Source organism: Cervus elaphus, chromosome 18 (genome assembly GCF_910594005.1).
Source record: "Cervus elaphus chromosome 18, mCerEla1.1, whole genome shotgun sequence".
NCBI classification, from domain to species: Eukaryota; Metazoa; Chordata; class Mammalia; order Artiodactyla; family Cervidae; genus Cervus; species Cervus elaphus.
This window is the reverse complement of record NC_057832.1, coordinates 42,091,890-42,110,881: the sequence shown is the minus strand read 5'-3', so window position 1 is coordinate 42,110,881 and position 18,992 is coordinate 42,091,890. Positions and strand designations below refer to the sequence as shown.

The 18,992-nt window shown below is 41.5% G+C and overlaps 1 protein-coding gene across 3 annotated transcripts in view; it reads right to left on the bottom strand.

The window, feature by feature from the left end:
• Positions 1–18,992, bottom strand: part of LOC122673828 (ATP-dependent translocase ABCB1) — a 101,027-nt gene that overhangs the window by 8,500 nt on the left and 73,535 nt on the right. For 2 of the 3 annotated variants that reach the window (XM_043871718.1, XM_043871719.1), the window contains 4 exons: positions 10,446–10,546; positions 9,130–9,270; positions 6,289–6,445; positions 5,610–5,807 (listed from right to left, as the gene is read on the bottom strand). In XM_043871718.1, coding sequence (XP_043727653.1) covers positions 5,610–5,807; positions 6,289–6,445; positions 9,130–9,270; positions 10,446–10,546 — 597 coding nt within the window. Of the gene's footprint in view, positions 1–5,609; positions 5,808–6,288; positions 6,446–6,603; positions 6,705–9,129; positions 9,271–10,445; positions 10,547–18,992 lie in introns of those variants that run through there. The other variant, XM_043871720.1, reaches the window with a different exon arrangement.

Sequence of the window (18,992 nt, the reverse complement as noted above, 5' to 3'; positions counted from 1 at the left end):
ATGACCTTACCAGTACCAAACCCAGTTGCCATGGAGACTATTCCAAGCATCTATGCTCTAGGCTTCCTCATGGTGTTAAGTGAAAGTGGCAAGCAGAGGCTGGAGAGAGGAAGGAAAACCCACACGAGGATGGTTAAAAGCCGTATAGCAGGTCACGTTAGATAGGACACTGCGTACTGGAGAAATGGAGAACTGAGGAAAGAAAAAAAAAATTTTTTTTCCCCATACTTATAGCCCTAAGGGGCTTCCCTGGTGGCTCAGATGGTAAAGAATCTGCCTGTAATGCAGGAGACCCAGGTTCAATCTCTGGGTTGGGAAGATCCCCTGGAGAATGGCAAGTCATTCCAGTATTCTTGCCTGGAGAATTCTATGGACAGAGAAGCCTGTGGGCTACAGTCCACGGGGTTGCAAAGAGTCGGACACAACTGAGCAACTAACACATACACACGCACACATACTGCTAGGGAAAAAAAGACACTGTTTAACTAATATAATCAGATGAATATGACTGATTCCTGCAAGCTTCAATGAGTCTTTCCATCAGACATATAATAAGATGCTTAGAGCTCCTCATCCCCACACTATACACAGCTACTGCTAACTATTTAAAACTTTTTTGTTTCCTAAAGATCCTTTCTTGAGAGAAAATATGTTTAAAAGTCCAAATGTAAAAAGATCAATGCACATCTTCTTTGGCTGAGGCACGGGTGATGGTCTGAGGAAGACCAAGGAAATCCAGTGAGTCTGTGAACACTGCTCAAAAGATACTGGCCTAAATGAAAATCTCAAGTAACACACTGACAGTAACAATGAAAGGCTAAATTAAATGATGAGCCATCCCTATTCTAGACTTAAATCTACTGCCTGATTTCAGTAGCACAATCAAATGTTAAAGATGTATCATTTTCCGGTATGTATTTACTCTGAAATAATCATTTTAGATAAGTTACTGAGCACTGATTATTATAGGTCCTGTGATTAAGTACATTAAGAGTACCTCATGCACTCTCTCATTTCATCTTGACAAAACTTGCAAGATAGGTGTGACTTTAATGCCCATTTTACTGATGAGGACATGAGCAGAGTTCGGTCACTTGTGCAAGGTCACATTCTTAGTGACTGAGGGAGCTCAGATCTGCACACTACAGGTTAGATTTTGGCTACACAATGGTTGAGAATCGAAAAATACTTTCTGTCTTCTTTCAAAAGAACAATGTGTACATCTTAGCCCAGGTACCCAGTGGGTAACAGCCAGACGACAGGCTTCTAGCTGTGTCCTAAGAGGGAGAGAGGACTCTGATGGTGGTGTGTAGGATAGGCAAGGGGAGAAAGAAAAGGTCAGGGGAAGACTCAAGACTCGAGGGAGTCTCAGTGAAGCTAATGAATGCAAGATTCAAGGACCCTCATCTGCAGGCAAATGCTGGGAGTTAAACAATGTCCTGGGTGAGGGGAGGCCAGGCTTTTCTGGGTAAGCCTTTAGGATAACTTGCCTAAAAAGGAGAGGGATCAGCATCCTTTAAGGCTTTAATATTTTGTTGTGAATTTTTTTCATTAGAAGTAAATATTTACTCTTGTGTCTAATTCTGTGTTCCTAACTTTGGACTCTTTCAAGTATAGTCCCTGAAATTGTACCACTTTCAGGCCCCACAAAACTCAGAACCTCTACTCTCTGAACAATCCCATAGCTTCATTTTCTAAGACTTGCCACAATGTGACCTGAAACTTGCAAAGTTACCAGTTCAGTGGTTCTCAAAGTCTGGGTGGCATCAGAATCATCTGGGAAAGTTTAAAAAATGAAAAGGCTGGGTCCTAATCTTTGTGAGTGAGCCAGGGTGGCTGCATTCTTTGTGAGCTCTCCAGGCCATTCTGACCCACACCAGTCTGAGAACCACCGCTCAGGTCAATGTTGCTAAGTGTGACGTCAGGCTTGTTGATGGTCACAAGGATTTCCTGACCTCAGGGTCAAGTCCTTGCTTCAGTTCTTACAATCAAATGACGCTCCAGCCCCCAGACTCATTTTTTTCTTTTTTCATGGCAGTAAGAACTAATTGCTAATAACCTATTAGCTTAGTCTTTTTCAAGATCACTAACTGATGTTCATAAACAGAACTTGGCACATTGACTAGCCGTTATTGTGGGCACTTCCACTAAGAAGTCTGGCTGCGGTGTGGCACGTGGCGGTATCTCAGAGCTCCAGTGCAAACACACAGGAGCAGATCACCGTATTCCTCCAACAGATGAGGGCGCTTTGTTTCTGATCCGAGCATCACCACTGTTGTCCGGAGAGGGTTATTCTCCCATGCACACAGCATTCATTTCCATATTCTTCTGTGTCTGTCCTCTCACCTATCAGGGGACTGGAGGACTAAAATCTATTTCCTAGGCTCCCTTCTGGTGCCAGAAGTAACTGAGGTTCTGTCAGTGAGATGACCTGTGCAAAACCTGGAAAACAGAAGCTGTGGTAAACTATCACACGTGTTCCGGCAGAGAGGAGCTTTGCAACCGCCAGATTCTGTTCTTGAGTCTTTAGGTTTGGAGCAGCTGTGACATGGGCATAAGTTCCGGCAACTTCCTGGCCACAGAGTTTTGCTGGGAGCGCTGACTTTGACTTCCACTCTTCCAATGATTATGTAAGGACTGAATCCCCCTCATTAAACATGCAGCTGCTTGAAATACCCACAGCACCTGGTTTCCTACACCAAACCATAACTGATACAGTTCATGTCTTTAATTTTGCTCCACTGTGTTAATGTATGTGGAGAATAACCATTTATTTCTTTACGTTCTTGTAGTCTGATTATTTTACTGTTTACCATTATTGCTGCTTTGTTATTAACACTTTGTTATTACCAAGAGTTTTTCCCACTACAGTGACTACAAGTGGTTAGCGGGGCAAGGTGGGGAATGAAAGTTTTTGCCTTTCCTAACTGGGTTATAATGAAACAAGTTTGAGAGTCATTATTCTAATTAAATCTGCTATTTCAATCAACTTATGCTGCATGTGTGCAAGATTAGTTGCTTTTGTTGTGTCCGACTCTCTGTGACCCCGTGGACAGTAGCCTGCCAGGCTGCTCTGTCCATGGGGATTCTCCCGGCAAGAATGCTAGAGTGGGTTGCCATGCCCTCCTCCAGGGGATCCTCCCGATCCACAGATTGAACTCATGTCTCCTGAGACTCCTACATTGGCAGGTGGGTTCTTTACCCACCTGGGAACCCCAACTTATGTTATGCTACATTAGGAACAAGTCACTCATCAGCTACAGCTCACATTATCTTTCATCAAACAACATCTCAATTGCACACCCTTATAGCCTTATGCCTCTAGTTCTAGTTTTCCCTTAAGAATCAACTCTAGATCTTTCATCTGTTTAAAAAAAAATTTTGGCCACTCTGGGTGGGATCTTGGTTCCCCCACTAGGGATCAAACCCACGTCCCCTACATTGGAAGCATGGAGTCTTAACCAATGGACCACTGGAGGAGTCCCAAAGTCTATCTTCTTTAAGTCATGGAGGGATATGCCCTATCTCTTCAGTTAAAATCTTTAAGCATCCCCTCTAATTCATTAGAGATTAACATATAACACGCTGCTGAATAAATGCCTCTTAAGGACCACGACCACTATCTCAGAGTCAACATTTCCTCCTCTGACGGCTTCATTCGCCAGGAAGGTCTTCATTGAGTTCTCTGTCCAAACTTCAATCATGAAACTGAAGCATGAAGTCAGAATTCAGAAGATATGTCATAAGGTAGTGAAAATAAGGAACCGAGCTTAAAGAAGAACAAGCATACATAACTGTCACAGAACAGACTCACTAAAGGCACAACTGTCTCTGGATACAGTAAGAAATACTTATGATCATTGTGATCACTGTGAGGAAGTGAAAAGAGCCCTCACCTACAGGAGAAAATTCTATTTCCAGTCCATCATTAATGCAAGTAGGACCCACAAGGAGCTGGCGGGCATCAGTCTCACTGTACAAAGCAGGTGTCCGTCCTGGCTGGGCAGCGCCCAGGCCATTCCAGTTGGTGAATATTTGGATGTCACCCCTGAGTATAACCAATAACTCAAGGCCAACATAATGGAAATGTTTTGGTATAAATTTCACTCCTTCCTAATTTGATTCTTTTCTAGTCCCCATTACAGTCATTTAAAAATTCACTATTTGGGGGAGTTCCCTGGCGGTCCAGTGGTTACAACTTTGTAATTTCACTGCAATGGCCCAGGTCCCATCCCTGGTCAGGGAACTAAGATCCCACAAGCTGCACAGTGCGACCAGAAAATAACAATAAAAAATGTCCCTACTCCTTTCACAACTCCTATCTCGTTCCCAGTACCTAGGATAGTCCCTGACAAGCACTCATTGACAGTTTACTGAATGTCCCATGAATAAATCTGACCCTTCACTTATCCTTTTAGTTTAGAAAGAAAAGAGAATCCCTCTATGTTCTTTATCTGTTTCCCAAATTTGTTGATATCGCTTTTTTTTTTCTTAGAATGTCATCTGAATTTCCTTTCTCCATCAATGGTTTTATCCCATCTTCAGCCATAAAAACGTTCACGAGTCCCCACGATAAACGCCTTCCCTGAGCTCTGCCCCCTCTTACTTTGCTTCCTTCTCCTCTGATCTGCACTAGTCTACACACACTTCGTCTCCATGTCCCTCCCAACCACACCTCAGCCATGCTCAACGCTTTTCTCCCAGCACCACTTCCCTGAGAAGACTGTGAAATATCAGAAGCAGCCCATTAACTGCCAAGTCCTCCCATGTCTTTTCAGCCTTCATCTTACCCCGTCTCTCCATGGCATCTGTCACTGGTGACCACCTTCTCCTTGCCATCCCTGGCTTCCATCTTGTTTCTCTCAGCATCCCTCCTCTGCCTTTCTGGATTTCCTCCTCTCCCCCGGATCCTCTCATGTAAACTGAGACCAAGGGAAGGGGGACAGCAGGTAAAAAGGCTGCTTGCAGAGGAGTGGAGGGTGGTAGAGCTGAGGGAAAGGTTGGACAAATTGGCTGGAACAGTGGACACAGCTCTGAGACTGTATCAAGGAGGTCAGACTTTAAGTGGAATCATTGTTGAAAGGTTTGTAAAGCCATGGCTTATAGTCGAGAATTAAATACATCTAGGCATTAAGAAGACGAAAAATTTGGAATGAGCTGAACAAGAAAGGATGCTCAGAAGGATCTAGAGATTATTATACTAAATGAAGTAATTCAGACAGAGAAAGGCAAATATCATATGCTATCACTCATGTGGAATCTAATTTTTTTTTAAATTATACACATGAACTTTACAAAACAGAAAGAAGACTGTCAGATTTCGAAAACACACTTATGGTTACCAAAGGGGAAACATGTTGGAGAAAGATAAATTAGGAGCTTGGGATTAGCACACACAACCCTCTCTATATAAAACAGCTAACAGACAAGGACCTACTGTTGAGGGAATGCTACTCAATATTGTGTAACAAGCTGTATGCGTGAAGAACCGGAAAAAGAGTGGAAATATGTATATGTGTAACTGAATTGCTTTGTCGTAAACCTGAAACTAACACAACACTGTAAATCAACTACACTCCACAAAAAAATAAAGAAAACAGTGTGCTCACCACTGTGCCAGCCAAGGGATCGTAGAACCGCTCCAGGAGCTGGACGACCGTGCTCTTCCCGCAGCCGCTGCTGCCCACCAGGGCCAGCGTCTGGCCCTTCTTCACCTCCAGGCTCAGCCCCCGAAGCACTGGGATGTCTGGTCGAGTGGGGTAGTTGAACACGACTTCATTAAATGCCACATTTCCTTCCATTGTACTCTAAAATCAGGACAATAACAGTACATTTGATTGTTGCAATCCTGAAAACTGACTTTAGAGCCAACCCTCTGGACTGCCAGGTATCAGAAGGCAGCGATCTTGGATTCCAACCAAGCTTCAGTTGAAACTGCTAAAGTAATACAGATCTAAAAGGGTCGGTGTTTCCACAGCATGTCTCATTAACACAATACAGATGTGATAACCCAAAGCTATAACAGAATAACCTACACATAATAAAACCTGATTCGCAGGATTTGTGTATAAAATGGGCAGTATTCCTATATCCCTGTGGCTTTGTTATATAAAAGTACTAGATGTTAACATGTATCAATATTATCAGCATTTATTAAAATGAACCCATGATCAAAAAAGTTTTATTTTACTACCAGCAAGTAAAAGCACAGCTTTTATTAAGCTTCCACATAGAATACATTCATTCATCAGTTAGGAGCAGATCACAGAATCAAAACATGAAACTGACCAGCTTTAGGCCTTCTGTGCTGTAGCTGTCGATTAGAGGAATTTTTTCAATGATATTGATGACGTGGGCCGCTGACACCTTGGCCTTGGCGTAGTCAGGAGCAAATGAACTGACCTGTCCCACAGCCATGGCACCAAAGACAATAGCTGAGAACACTCTGCCAACAACAAAGACAAACCGCGTTAAGAGTTAACGACTGCAATGCCAAAAGTGTGACACGTCTACAACCTGAGAGCGCTGCCGCGACGAATCACAACACATTAGTAAAAAAATAAAACAACCGCTTCCTTATAAGTTCATTATCAGTGTGGCTACCTGATTGCAAAATCACCCCATGCTTCATCTCTCTTTGGGTTTTCGCCTTCTTATAATGTGACCTTGCAGTTTCTCCATAGAAGAAGTGGCATTTGTCTTCCTACCCTTGGAATCTGGGTTGGCTTTGGGACTTGCTCTGGCCAACAGGATGTGGTGGAAGTGACGGTTTCCAGCTCCAAGCCTATGACTCAGGGGGCCTTGCGTGCTCCTGTCTCTCATTCTGCCACAACCACAACCCCGGCTGGCCTGCTGCAGGACAAGGCACAGACAGAAGAGTGTCGTGTGGGCCCAGCCAACCAGCCCACTGCTCATTGCACACACGCGTGAGCCCAGCTGAGATCTACTCTGCCTAGCCCAGATCAGCAGAACTGCCTGGCTGACCCACAGACTTAAGCACCAAGAACAAATGTTCACGACTGTATATTCCTGGGGGTAGTAGGTGGCTGTCTTGCAGCAGTATCTGTGGCCATTGATAATGGATACAGGCAGTTTTGCTGGAATTGGATCAGAGTCTTAGAAAACCCGTGAGCCATGCAGCAAACAAGAGAGTTCCTTAAACAGCCAGATAGTATGCTCCTCTCAAGAAGCACTGAGTTCTTTTTGGGTTTTTTTTTTTGGCCATGCTGCAGCTTCTGAGATCTTAGTTCCCCCTAGGGATCCAAGCCAGGCCACAGTACTGAAAGCAACCAAGTCCTAACCACTGGACCACCAAGGAAGTGCCTGCATCACCATTCTTAATCTACAACATGAGAATTATAGCAGCTTCAAGTCGGGAAGGACCTCACAGGATGTCAAGTCCAGCTCTCCAAGTTTGTGCCAGGGCACACACCCCAGGCCAGCTCCCGCCCTTTGTTTTAGGAAGGAGGAAGTTTGCTGGAGGAAGCCTTTTGTTAAAAAGTTCCTTTTCAAATCAAAGAGAAATGTACATCCTTTTGCCTAATACTGCCCTTCAAAGAATTTGAATTATTACTTAAAAAGCCCTTTGCATCTTTGCTAACTCCTTTCACTCCCAACATTCCAGCTGCCCTTCTCTGGACACATTGATCAAAATGTCTTTTTAAACAGTGGGCCTAGAACCGATACCACATTGGGGATCTTCCCAGGATAATACCGTGAGTCCATCAGGTCCGTTTCTTTGGGCTCTATGCCTGAGCTCATGGAGCACCCAGCGCTGTTTCTAAACACCTCTGAACAAATCACTCAGATGGTTCATGTGGTCTTCTTATCTAGACCTGTGGGATCTTTTTCAAACATAGCTCTTCAGACAGGTCTCCCCTATCTCCTACTCAGAAGACTGATTTTCCGAATCTAACAATCCAAGAGTCAGCAACTTCCATCAGTTGAATACCTTAACCTCAGAGTAAAGCACTAATTTGGATTCTCTGGTGACTCAGACGGTAAAGAGTCTGCCTGCAATTTGGGAGACCTGAGTTCAATCACTGGGTCCAGAAGATCCCCTGGAGAAGGAAATGGCAACCCACTCCAGTATTCTTGCCTGGAAAATCCCACAGACAGAGAAGCCTGGTGGGCTACAGTCCATAGGATTGCAAAGAGTCGGACACGACTGAGCGACTACACTTTCATTTTCAAAGCAATAATTATCAGATAATTATCTAATCAAAGCACCAATACCAGTGATGCCTGAATACAATCTTTTGGTCACAGTTATAAAGAGCACCTGCATATCATCTGTCAGATAGAGGTTGAGTGGAAATTTTACAGTCTTCTGTTGGGGTCATCCTGAGAACCTGGAATGCACACACAAATCGATGTCTAAGTAGGATGTAAATATTATACTGACACACACTTCCAAGTTTCAATGGTGCTGGTTTAAATGTAAACCTGTGTCACCACTGATTACGGTATGCTATCAAAGGGCAGCTCAGACATCACCAAATCAAGACACTCAGAAAATTACACTCACTTTTCACTACCAAACCACGTATTTTAGTTTAACTGTATATTCAGTATTTTAGAAGGAAGTCCAGGCCTGTCTTCTGATTCAGGTACAGTGTTCTGCATTTCACGGTGATGAGCCAGATATTCTCACAGAGCTTTCCTTTTTCATTCCTCAATTTCTCCAGCTCTTACCTTCTAATTCCTTTTATCAAGCAAAGCAAATGTATCCTAGAATATTCCAGGGCTCTCAGAACAGTGCTCCACATCTATTCTTTAGCTGCCCTGTTCAGAATCTTGTCAAAGGAACCAGGTACTTGACTCTGGGCGAGGCTTCTTCCCAAACACCCAGGCCTGCTGAAAACCCCTTGCTGAATCACAACCCCACCTAGCCATGGATTTGAGAAGGTCAAATGTGTGAGTCAGTACTGGGGAGAAGGGCAGATACCAATTCCCCAGCTGAAATGGGATGCTTTCAGAGTAACACATGGAGACTCAGAGGCAAAACGCCAACTTCTGAATCACCAAAATCTCTTCATGAAGCTTCACAGTAAGGCTTCCTATCCAGGCATGAAGCACATGCACCTTGGTTTCATCTCTACAGCCCGAGTGTCAACAGCCCATACTTACAAGAGAACATCCTGAAACTCCATGATGCCCTGAGCTACTAAGTAGGCACCAAACCGGAAACAGCCAGCATAGGAGAAATACATCATTGCCTGGGTGATGGAAAATGTAATTCCAAAGACATGTGCTTTCCTCAAAGAGTTTCTGAAAAGAAGACATTGTGACATTTACTTGACTTTCATTTCTCAGTCCTTAAAACATAATCTTTGATGCGTTAGCAGTAGGGGATGGTGGCATAGCAGACAAAGTGGGTTTCATTTCCAAAACACTAAGTTTGGTCCTCACATCTCCACTTCAATGGAGAACTAACCATACCTCGAAGTGTTGAGGTCAAGGTAAAATAAGCCAAGGACAAGAAGAACAGTTTGTTAGGGGTTAATGCACTCCTTCCCTTTCCCCCTACCCGTGGACATGTAACATGTATATACTCTACACTGAACAAACGCTCAGCACGTGCTGACCCAACACCCATAAGCTGCAGGGACGTGAAGGGCCACGCAGAGGTGCCAGGTGTGTTCTTGTCCTTGGGGACTCAGGAGTTGAGTTGGATTATTCATGCAGTGGAAGATTACCTTATAACATGTTACAGCAAGAAAGGAGGAGGCACTAACCCTCTAGGGGGTTTAGGGAAGGTGCCACCAGGCAGTTAACAGTGTGGTTTTGAGCCACATGGAACTGGGTGATGTGGGCACAGACTGGTGAGTGGGCCTGTTTCAAGCAGGGCAGCTCAGCTTCTGTTTCGAGTACTGGGATTTAAACAATTTTTTTCCTATAAAAAGGCTCTACTATAAGACCCAAATCTGCTCCTTTCATCGTATAAGGAACAAGAGAGTCAAAGAGGTCAGGCCTGCTCGTATCCAGGTCACTTTTTAGAGCACTCACGATGAGTTCATTAAAAGACAAAGGGTCTGCACTGGAGACAGGTAAAGAGAAGAAGGAAGGGAGGGTGTCCTCAGGAAGCACCACCCCCTCAAGCCTCACAGACGCCCCAAATTTCATGTTCCACAAAGAAGTCATTCCCAGCAGGGTCATGTGGTAGGGTCATCACACAAACACAGGGTCAGAGGCATTCTCAATATCCTCACTCCCTCCTCCACCCTCAGATACCTGCTCTCATAGGTTCTACCTCAGAGACATTCTTGCCTTAGGTCAGGTCCTGTGATTCCTCTCTTGGAGAATTACAACTGCTTCCCAATTGGTTCCCTTCTAGAAGTCTCTCCACTTACTCCCTACCTTCTGGTCAAAGTAATTTTCCTGAAAACAAACCTGATGATTGAAAAACTCCCCATACTCCCCTCCTACTAGTCAGTGGCTATTACCTGTATGGTACCTGCAAACTCTGGGCATACATATATTCAAACCTCTCCTCCCGAGTCAAAGAAACAACAGTCCGGAAATTTTCTATTGCTTCGGTGGCAATCTGCAACAGAGAACACTCCGTCACTAAAGGTACAAAAGTCAACAGTGGCAGTGAGTTGGAATTCCACTAAAGAGATTAATATTATATATTAAACAATATTTATTATGACCTCCGAGTTTCTTTGCTATGGAAAGAGATACTAAGTATGTTATCAAACTGAGTTTTAGATCTGGAAAGAACATGAGCTAATTTAAACTCCTCTCTGCAGAAAGAGATTCTCAAGTGCAACAGATGAAGGCCCTTACCTAAAGCCACATAGCTTAACTGGAGCAAAAGTAACCTGAGAACTCAGTATTTTACCTCTATTGAAGTGCTCTTTTTTCTAAGATGGTCACATTTTAAGTTCATAATTATTATATATAAATTATTATAATATCATTATAATTGCTATTATTAAAAATATGTAATGTTTATATTTTTCTCTGCATAACTGTCATTTGAGACAACTAGAGAATATTTGGAAAATACTAAAAAGATAAAGAAGGTAATGAAAAGTTACATATTGGTGTATTTTACATAATAGCTTACATGCTGTTTGTTATTTTCTAAAAATATACCTGTTTAACAAAATTGGACTGAAGTTCTATGTTTGGCTTTACAGCCTTATTTTTTACTTTAACAAATATCAAAAGCCTTTTCCAAGGATGTTAAATATATATATTAACAATGGGTTGTTTAAAGGGCCCCTGAAAAAAGCTTTTACTGAACAAAGTTTTCAATTCTTATTAAAAAGAATGCTGTGAAAACATCCTTGCACATTTATGTCCCTATTAAATTATTCTTTTAGACATTCTTAAAAGTGAATTAACAAGATCAAAGAAAATAAACTAATTTTTAAGGAGTATAGCATATATTAACAATTTGTTTTCCAGAAAGTTTCTATCATTTGATTATGTTTTAGTTGAAAGTTAACTTCCAACAAGGCTATCTCATTAGGACAAGTACACCATTACCACCTTTTAGAGTCTGGGTAAAAAGGCTATACAAAATACAGAAAACACCAGTGTACAATACAAAATGATATTTCAGCCTGCTTCAGCGTGGGACCTTAAAACATCTGTCTTGTTCTCCTCATCTATAAAATGAGGATAGACAAGAGGGTCTCTGAAGTCCCTTTTAACTCTACTTTTAAGACAAATAATTTTTAGATTGAAAGTCTAAATTATAAATCACTAAGAGAAATTACCCATATTAAGATGTTCTTCCTTTCTCTGGCCTCTTCCTGGTCAGAACTGACTCTAATACAGGCAAATTCAATTATATGAGAGTGATTTATGGCACAAAAATCACAAATCCAAAATCTCACTTATTCTTTACTGAATCCTACACCAATACCTAACTTCAAAGATAATAGTGAATATTTGAAAGGACATTGTTGGTTTTAATGACTAATGCGAAAGAAGAAAGAAATTAAAACCATGTTCTTAAAAACAAAAAAAGTATTTTAAAAATACAGTTAAAAATATTATATTCTATCTCAATTACACGAAAAAAATTGTTAAAAATTCAAACATATGGAGGCTAAATAACACGCTTCTGAATAACCAACAAATCATAGAAGAAATCAAAAAAGAAATCAAAATATGCATAGAAATGAATGAAAATGAAAACACAACAACCCAAAACCTATGGGACACTGTAAAAGCAGTGCTAAGGGGAACGTTCATAGCATTACAGGCTTACCTCAAGAAACAAGAAAAAAGTCAAATAAATAACCTAACTCTACACCTAAAGCAACTAGAGAAGGAAGAAATGAAGAACCCCAGGGTTAGCAGAAGGAAAGAAATCTTAAACATTAGGGCAGAAATAAATGCAAAAGAAACTAAAGAGACCATAGCAAAAATCAACAAAGCTAAAAGCTGGTTTTTTGAAAAAATAAACAAAATTGACAAACCATTAGCAAGGTTCATTAAGAAACAAAGAGAGAAGAACCAAATTAACAAAATTAGAAATGAAAATGGAGAGATCACAACAGACAACACTGAAATGCAAAGGATCATAAGAGACTACTACCAGCAGCTCTATGCCAATAAAATGGACAACTTGGAAGAAATGGACAAATTCTTAGAAAAGTATAACTTTCCAAAACTGAACCAGGAAGAAAGAGAAGATCTTAACAGACCCATCACAGGCACGGAAATTGAAATTGTAATCAGAAATCTTCCAGCAAACAAAAGCCCAGGACCAGAGGGCTTCACAGCTGAATTCTACCAAAAATTTAGAGAAGAGCTAACACCTATCTTACTCAAACTCTTCCAGAAAATTGCAGAAGAAGGTTAACTTCCAAACTCATTCTATGAGGCCACCATCACCCTAATTCCAAAACCAAACAAAGATGCCACAAAAAAAGAAAACTACAGGCCAATATCACTGATGAACATAGATGCAAAAATCCTTAACAAAATTCTAGCAAACAGAATCAAACAACATATTAAAAAAATCATACACCATGACCAAGTGGGCTTTATCCCAGGAATGCAAGGATTCTTTAATATCCGCAAATCAATCAATGTAATACACCACATTAACAAATTGAAAGATAAAAACCATATGATTATCTCAATAGATGCAGAGAAAGCTTTTGACAAAATTCAGCACTCATTTATGATTAAAACTCTCCAGAAAGCAGGAATAGAAGGAACATACCTCAACATAATAAAAGCTATATATGACAAACCCACAGCAAGCATCACCCTCAATGGTGAAAAATTGAAAGCATTTCCCCTGAAATCAGGAACAAGACAAGGGTGCCCACTCTCACCACTACTATTCAACATAGTGTTGGAAGTTTTGGCCACAGCAATCAGAGCAGAAAAAGGAGTAAAAGGAATCCAGATAGGAAAAGAAGCGAAACTCTCATTGTTTGCAGATGACATGATCCTCTACATAGAAAACCCTAAAGACTCTACCAGAAAATTACTAGAGCTAATCAACGAATATAGTAAAGTTGCAGGATATAAAACTAACACACAGAAATCCCTTGCAAGTGGTTGACCAGCTTTCCCAGCACCACTTGTTAAAGAGGTTGTCTTTTTTCCATTGTATATCCTTGCCTCCTTTATCAAATATAAGGTGTCCATAAGTTCGTGGATTTATCTCTGGGCTTTCTATTCTGTTCCATTGATCTATATTTCTGTCTTTGTGCCAGTACCATACTGTCTTGATGACTGTGGCTTTGTAGTATAGTCTGAAGTCAGGCAGGTTGATTCCTCCAGTTCCATTCTTCTTTCTCAAGATTACTTTGGCTATTCGAGGTTTGTTGTATTTACATACAAATTGTGAAATTATGAAACTAGAACACTTTCTAACACCATACACAAAAATAAACTCAAAATGGATTAAAGATCTAAATGTAAGACCAGAAACTATAAAACTCCTAGAGAACATAGGCAAAACACTCTCCGACATGAATCACAGCAGGATCCTCTATGACCCACCTCCCAGAATATTGGAAATAAAAGCAAAAGTAAACAAATGGGACCTCATGAAACTTAAAAGCTTTTGCACTACAAAGGAAACTATAAGTAAGGTGAAAAGACAGCCCTCAGATTGGGAGAAAATAATAGCAAATGAAGAAACAAAGGATTAATCTCAAAAATATACAAGCAACTCCTGCAGCTCAATTCCAGAAAAATAAATGACCCAATCAAAAAATGGGTCAAAGAACTAAACAGACATTTCTCCAAAGGAGACATACAGATGGCTCACAAACACATGAAAAGATGCTCAACATCACTCATTATCAGAGAAATGCAAATCAAAACCACAATGAGGTACCATTACACGCCAGTCAGGATGGCTGCTATCCAAAAGTCTACAAGCAATAAATGCTGGAGAGGGTGTGGAGAAAAGGGAACCCTCTTACACTGTTGGTGGGAATGCAAACTAGTACAGCCGCTATGGAAAACAGTGTGGAGATTTCTTAAGAAACTGGAAATAGAACTGCCATATGACCCAGCAATCCCACTTCTGGGCATACACACTGAGGAAACCAGAGCTGAAAGAGACACGTGCACCCCAATGTTCATCGCAGCACTGTTTATAATAAGCCAGGACATGGAAGCAACCTAGATGCCCATCAGCAGATGAATGGACAAGGAAGCTGTGGTACATATACACCATGGAATATTACTCAGCCGTTAAAAAGAATTCATTTGAATCAGTTCTAATGAGATGGATGAAACTGGAGCCCATTATACAGAGTGAAGTAACCCAGAAAGATAAAGATCATTACAGCATACTAACAGATATATATGGAATTTAGAAAGATGGTAACGATAACCCTATATGCAAAACAGAAAAAGAGACACAGATATACAGAACAGACTTTGGACTCTGTGGGAGAAGGCAAGGGTGGGATGTTTCAAGAGAACAGCATCGAAACATGTATATTATCTAGGGTGAAACAGATCACCAGCCCAGGCTGGATGCATGAGACAAGTCCTCAGGCCTGGTGCACTGGGAAGACCCAGAGGGATGGGATGGAGAGGGAGGTGGGAGAGGGGATCGGGATGGGGAATACATGTAACTCCATGGCTGATTCATGTCAATGTAAGACAAAACCCACTGCAATGTTGTGCAGTAATTAGCCTCCAACCAATAAAAATAAATGAAAACAAAAATTATATTCTGACCCAGCAGGCCAACAAGACTGAACTAAGGTTACCCTAAGCTACTAACAAATACAGGGAAATGTCCAGATTCAATTTATGTTAGAATATTTTATGCAATTATTTACATATTATAAAAATTATACTTATTTTAGAAACACTAACAGTGAAGAAAGCAAAAAGTTAGAGGAAAAAATCTCTCCAGTCAAACCCTCAGAGATAATTGGTGGTAGAAATATTTTCATTTATGAGGCTTCAAACAAAGAAAAGAGGCTTTCTGTGCATTAGTTAAGAAAATTCAGCAAACTTTAAAACTGTCTGCTAAAAAAAAACAGACCTTACTGTGAATTTCAATGTAATGATTTTAAGAAATATTTATTTTCTAGGCACATTTTTTCTAACGCCAGTGAGTATTGTTTGGTTTGTAACGTCATCACTTTATAGAGTGTGTGGACAGCCCAATAAAAGTGAGAGTTCATGAGTTACACACCTTGAATAGTGAGTAAAACAATATAATCACTGCACAATCATCTTCATCTTGTCACAAAGAAGAAATTAGGAAAAGGCTTAATTAGTATTCTGCATCCTCACAGCTTCATTTACTCCAAATTTTACATAGAGACCCAGTAACCACTATAGGAGAGAGAAGTTGTAATTCAAGAGGAGGAAATCAATAGCACTGGATTTCCCTCAGAAGTCATCATGTACTCAATAATTTTTAGGAATGCAAAAAATATGCATAGGTTTCCTGAAAAACCTCACACTTCTCTTCCTACCCTTGTAGCAACTCAAGTGTGATTACAATTTTCTTTCTAAAAAAGAAAAAGCATCTATTCTACAAAATTGTTCATTCGTGAATAATGTAACAGAAATCAATGAAGCAGAGATCACGAGCAGTGTAGAGGTTTTAAGACTGGCTCTGCCATCACACAGTCCTGCTCTGCACTGCTGGACCTGCTCCGTCCTAAGGGAAACCAACAGATATGATACGGGTCCCCACCTTAGTAGGGAAGGTGGTCATTAATCATAAACAAGTGGGAAAGAAACATCAAGTGCTGAAAAGTGTTAGCAATGAACTCGAATGTCAGGAGAGACCTCTCAGAAGAGCTATGAAGACCAGAGGGAACCAGCTTGGAGTTTTCTAGGAACTGAAAGAAGGCCCGTGAGGCCAGGGCAGGGTGGATGAGGGAGACAGCAGTGCAAGACAGGGTCAGAGAAGTCATCATGGGCTGGGTCATGCGGAGTTTTATAATACAGGGTTGATTTTACTGCCAGTGTGATCAGAAGTCACTGGAGGGGTGGAGGTTCAGTTCAGATCAGTTCAGTCAATCAGTCATGTCCGACTCTTTGCAACCCCATGAACTGTAGCACGCCAGGCCTCCCTGTCCATCACCAACTCCTGGAGTCCACCCAAACCCATGTCCATTGAGTCAGTGATGCCATCCAACCATCTCATCCTCTGTCGTCCCCTTCTCCTCCTGCCCCCAATCCCTCCCAGCATAAGGGTCTTTTCCAATGACTCAGTACTCCACATCAGGCAGCCAAATATTGGAGTTTCAGCTTCAGAATCAGTCCTTCCAATGAACACTCAGGACTGATCTCCTTTAGGATGGACTGCTTGGATCTCCTTGCAGTCCAAGGGACATTCAAGAGTCTTCTCCAACATCACAGTTCAAAAGCATCAATTCTTCTACACTCAGCTTTCGTTACAGTCCAACTCTCACATCCATACATGACCACTGGAAAAACCATAGCCTTGACTAGATGGACCTTTGTTGGCAAAGTAATGTCTCTGCTTTTCAATATGCTGTATAGGCTGATCATAACTTTCCTTCCAAGGAGTAACTGTCTTTTAATTTCATGGCTGCAATCACCACCTGCAGTGATTTTGGAGCCCAGAAAAATAAAGTCAGCCACTGTTTCCCCATCTATCTCCAATGAAGTAATAAGACCAGATGCCATGATCTTAGTTTTCTGAATGTTGAGCTTTACACCAACTTTTCACTCTCCTCTTTCACCTTCATGAAGAGGCTCTTCAGTTCTTCTTCACTTTCTGCCATAAGGGTGGTGTCATCTGCATATTTGAGGTTATTGATATTTCTCCCAGCAATCTTGATTCCAGCTTGTGCTTCCTCCAGCCTAAGGTTTCTCATTATGTACTCTGCATATAAGTTAAATAAGCAGGGTGACAATATACAGCCTTGATGTACTCTTTTCCCTATTTGGAACCAGTCTGTTGTTCCATGTCTTGTTTTAACTGTTGCTTCCTGAGCTGCATACAGGTTTCTTAAGAGGCAGGTCAGGTGGTCTGGTATGCCCATCTTTTTAAGAATTTTCCACAGTTTATTGTCATCCACACAGTCAAAGGCATTGGCATAGTCAATAAAGCAGAAATAGATGTTTTCCTGGAACTCTCTTGCTTTTTCGATGATTCAGCAGATGTTGGTCATTTGATCTCTGGTTCCTGTGCCTTTTCTAAAACCAGCTTGAACATCTGGAAGTTCACGGTTCACGTATTGCTGAAGCCTGGCTTGGAGAATTCTGAGCATTACTTTACTAGCGTGTGAGATGAGTGCAATTGTGCAGTAGTTTGAGCATTCTTTAGCATTGCCTTTCTTTGGGATTGGAATGAAAACGGACCTTTTCCAGCCCTATGGCCACTGCTGAGTTTTTTAAATTTGTTGGCATATTGAGTGCAGCACTTTCACAGCATCATCTTTTAGGATTTGAAATAGCTCAACTGGAATTCCATCACCTTCACTAGCTTTGTTTGTAGTGACGCTTCCTAAGGCCCATTTGACTTCACATTCCAGGATGTCTGGCTCTAGATGGGTGATCACACCATCATGATTATCTGGGTCGTGAAGATCTTTTTTGTACAGTTCTTCTGTGTATTCTTGCCACCTCTTCTTAATATCTTCTGCTTCTGTTAGGTCCCTACCATTTCTCTCCTTTCTTGAGCCCATCTTTGCATGAAATGTTCCCTTGGTATCTCTAATTTTATTGAAGAGATATCTAGTCTTCCCCATTCTATTGTTTTCCTCTATTTCTTTGCATTGATCTTATCTCTCCTTGCTATTCTTTGGAACTCTGCATTCAAATGGGTGTATCTTTCCTTTTCTCCTTTGCTTTTCGCTTCTCTTCCTTTCACAGCTATTTGTAAGGCCTCCTCAGACAGCCATTTTGCCTTTTTGCATTTCTTTTCCATGGGGATGCTCTTGATCCCTGTCTCCTGTACAATGTCATGAACCTCTGTCCATAGTTCATCAGGCACTCTGTCTATCAGATCTAGTCCCTTAAATCTATTTCTCACTTCCATTGTATAGTCTTAAGGGATTTGATTTAGGTCATACCTGAATGGTCTAGTGGTTTTCTCCATTTCTTCAATTTAAGTCTGAATTTGGCAATAAGGATTTCATGATCTGAGCCACAGTCAGCTCCTGGTCTTGTTTTTGCTTGACTGTATAGAGCTTCTCCCGGAGAAGGCAATGGCACCCCACTCCAGGACTCTTGCCTGGAAAATCCCATGGACGGAGGAGCCTGGTAGGCTGCAGTCCATGGGGTCGCTAAGAGTCCGACAGGACTGAGCGACTTCACTTTCACTTTTCACTTTCATGCATTGGAGAAGGAAATGGCAACCCACTCCAGTGTTCTTGCCTGGAGAATCCCAGGGACGGGGGAGCCTGGTGGGCTGCTGTCTATGGGGTCGCACAGAGTCAGACACGACTGAATTGACTTAGCAGCAGCAGCAGCAGCATAGAGCTTCTCCATCTCTGGCTGCAAAGAATATGATCAATCCGATTTCAGCATTGACCACCTGGTGATGTCCATGTGTA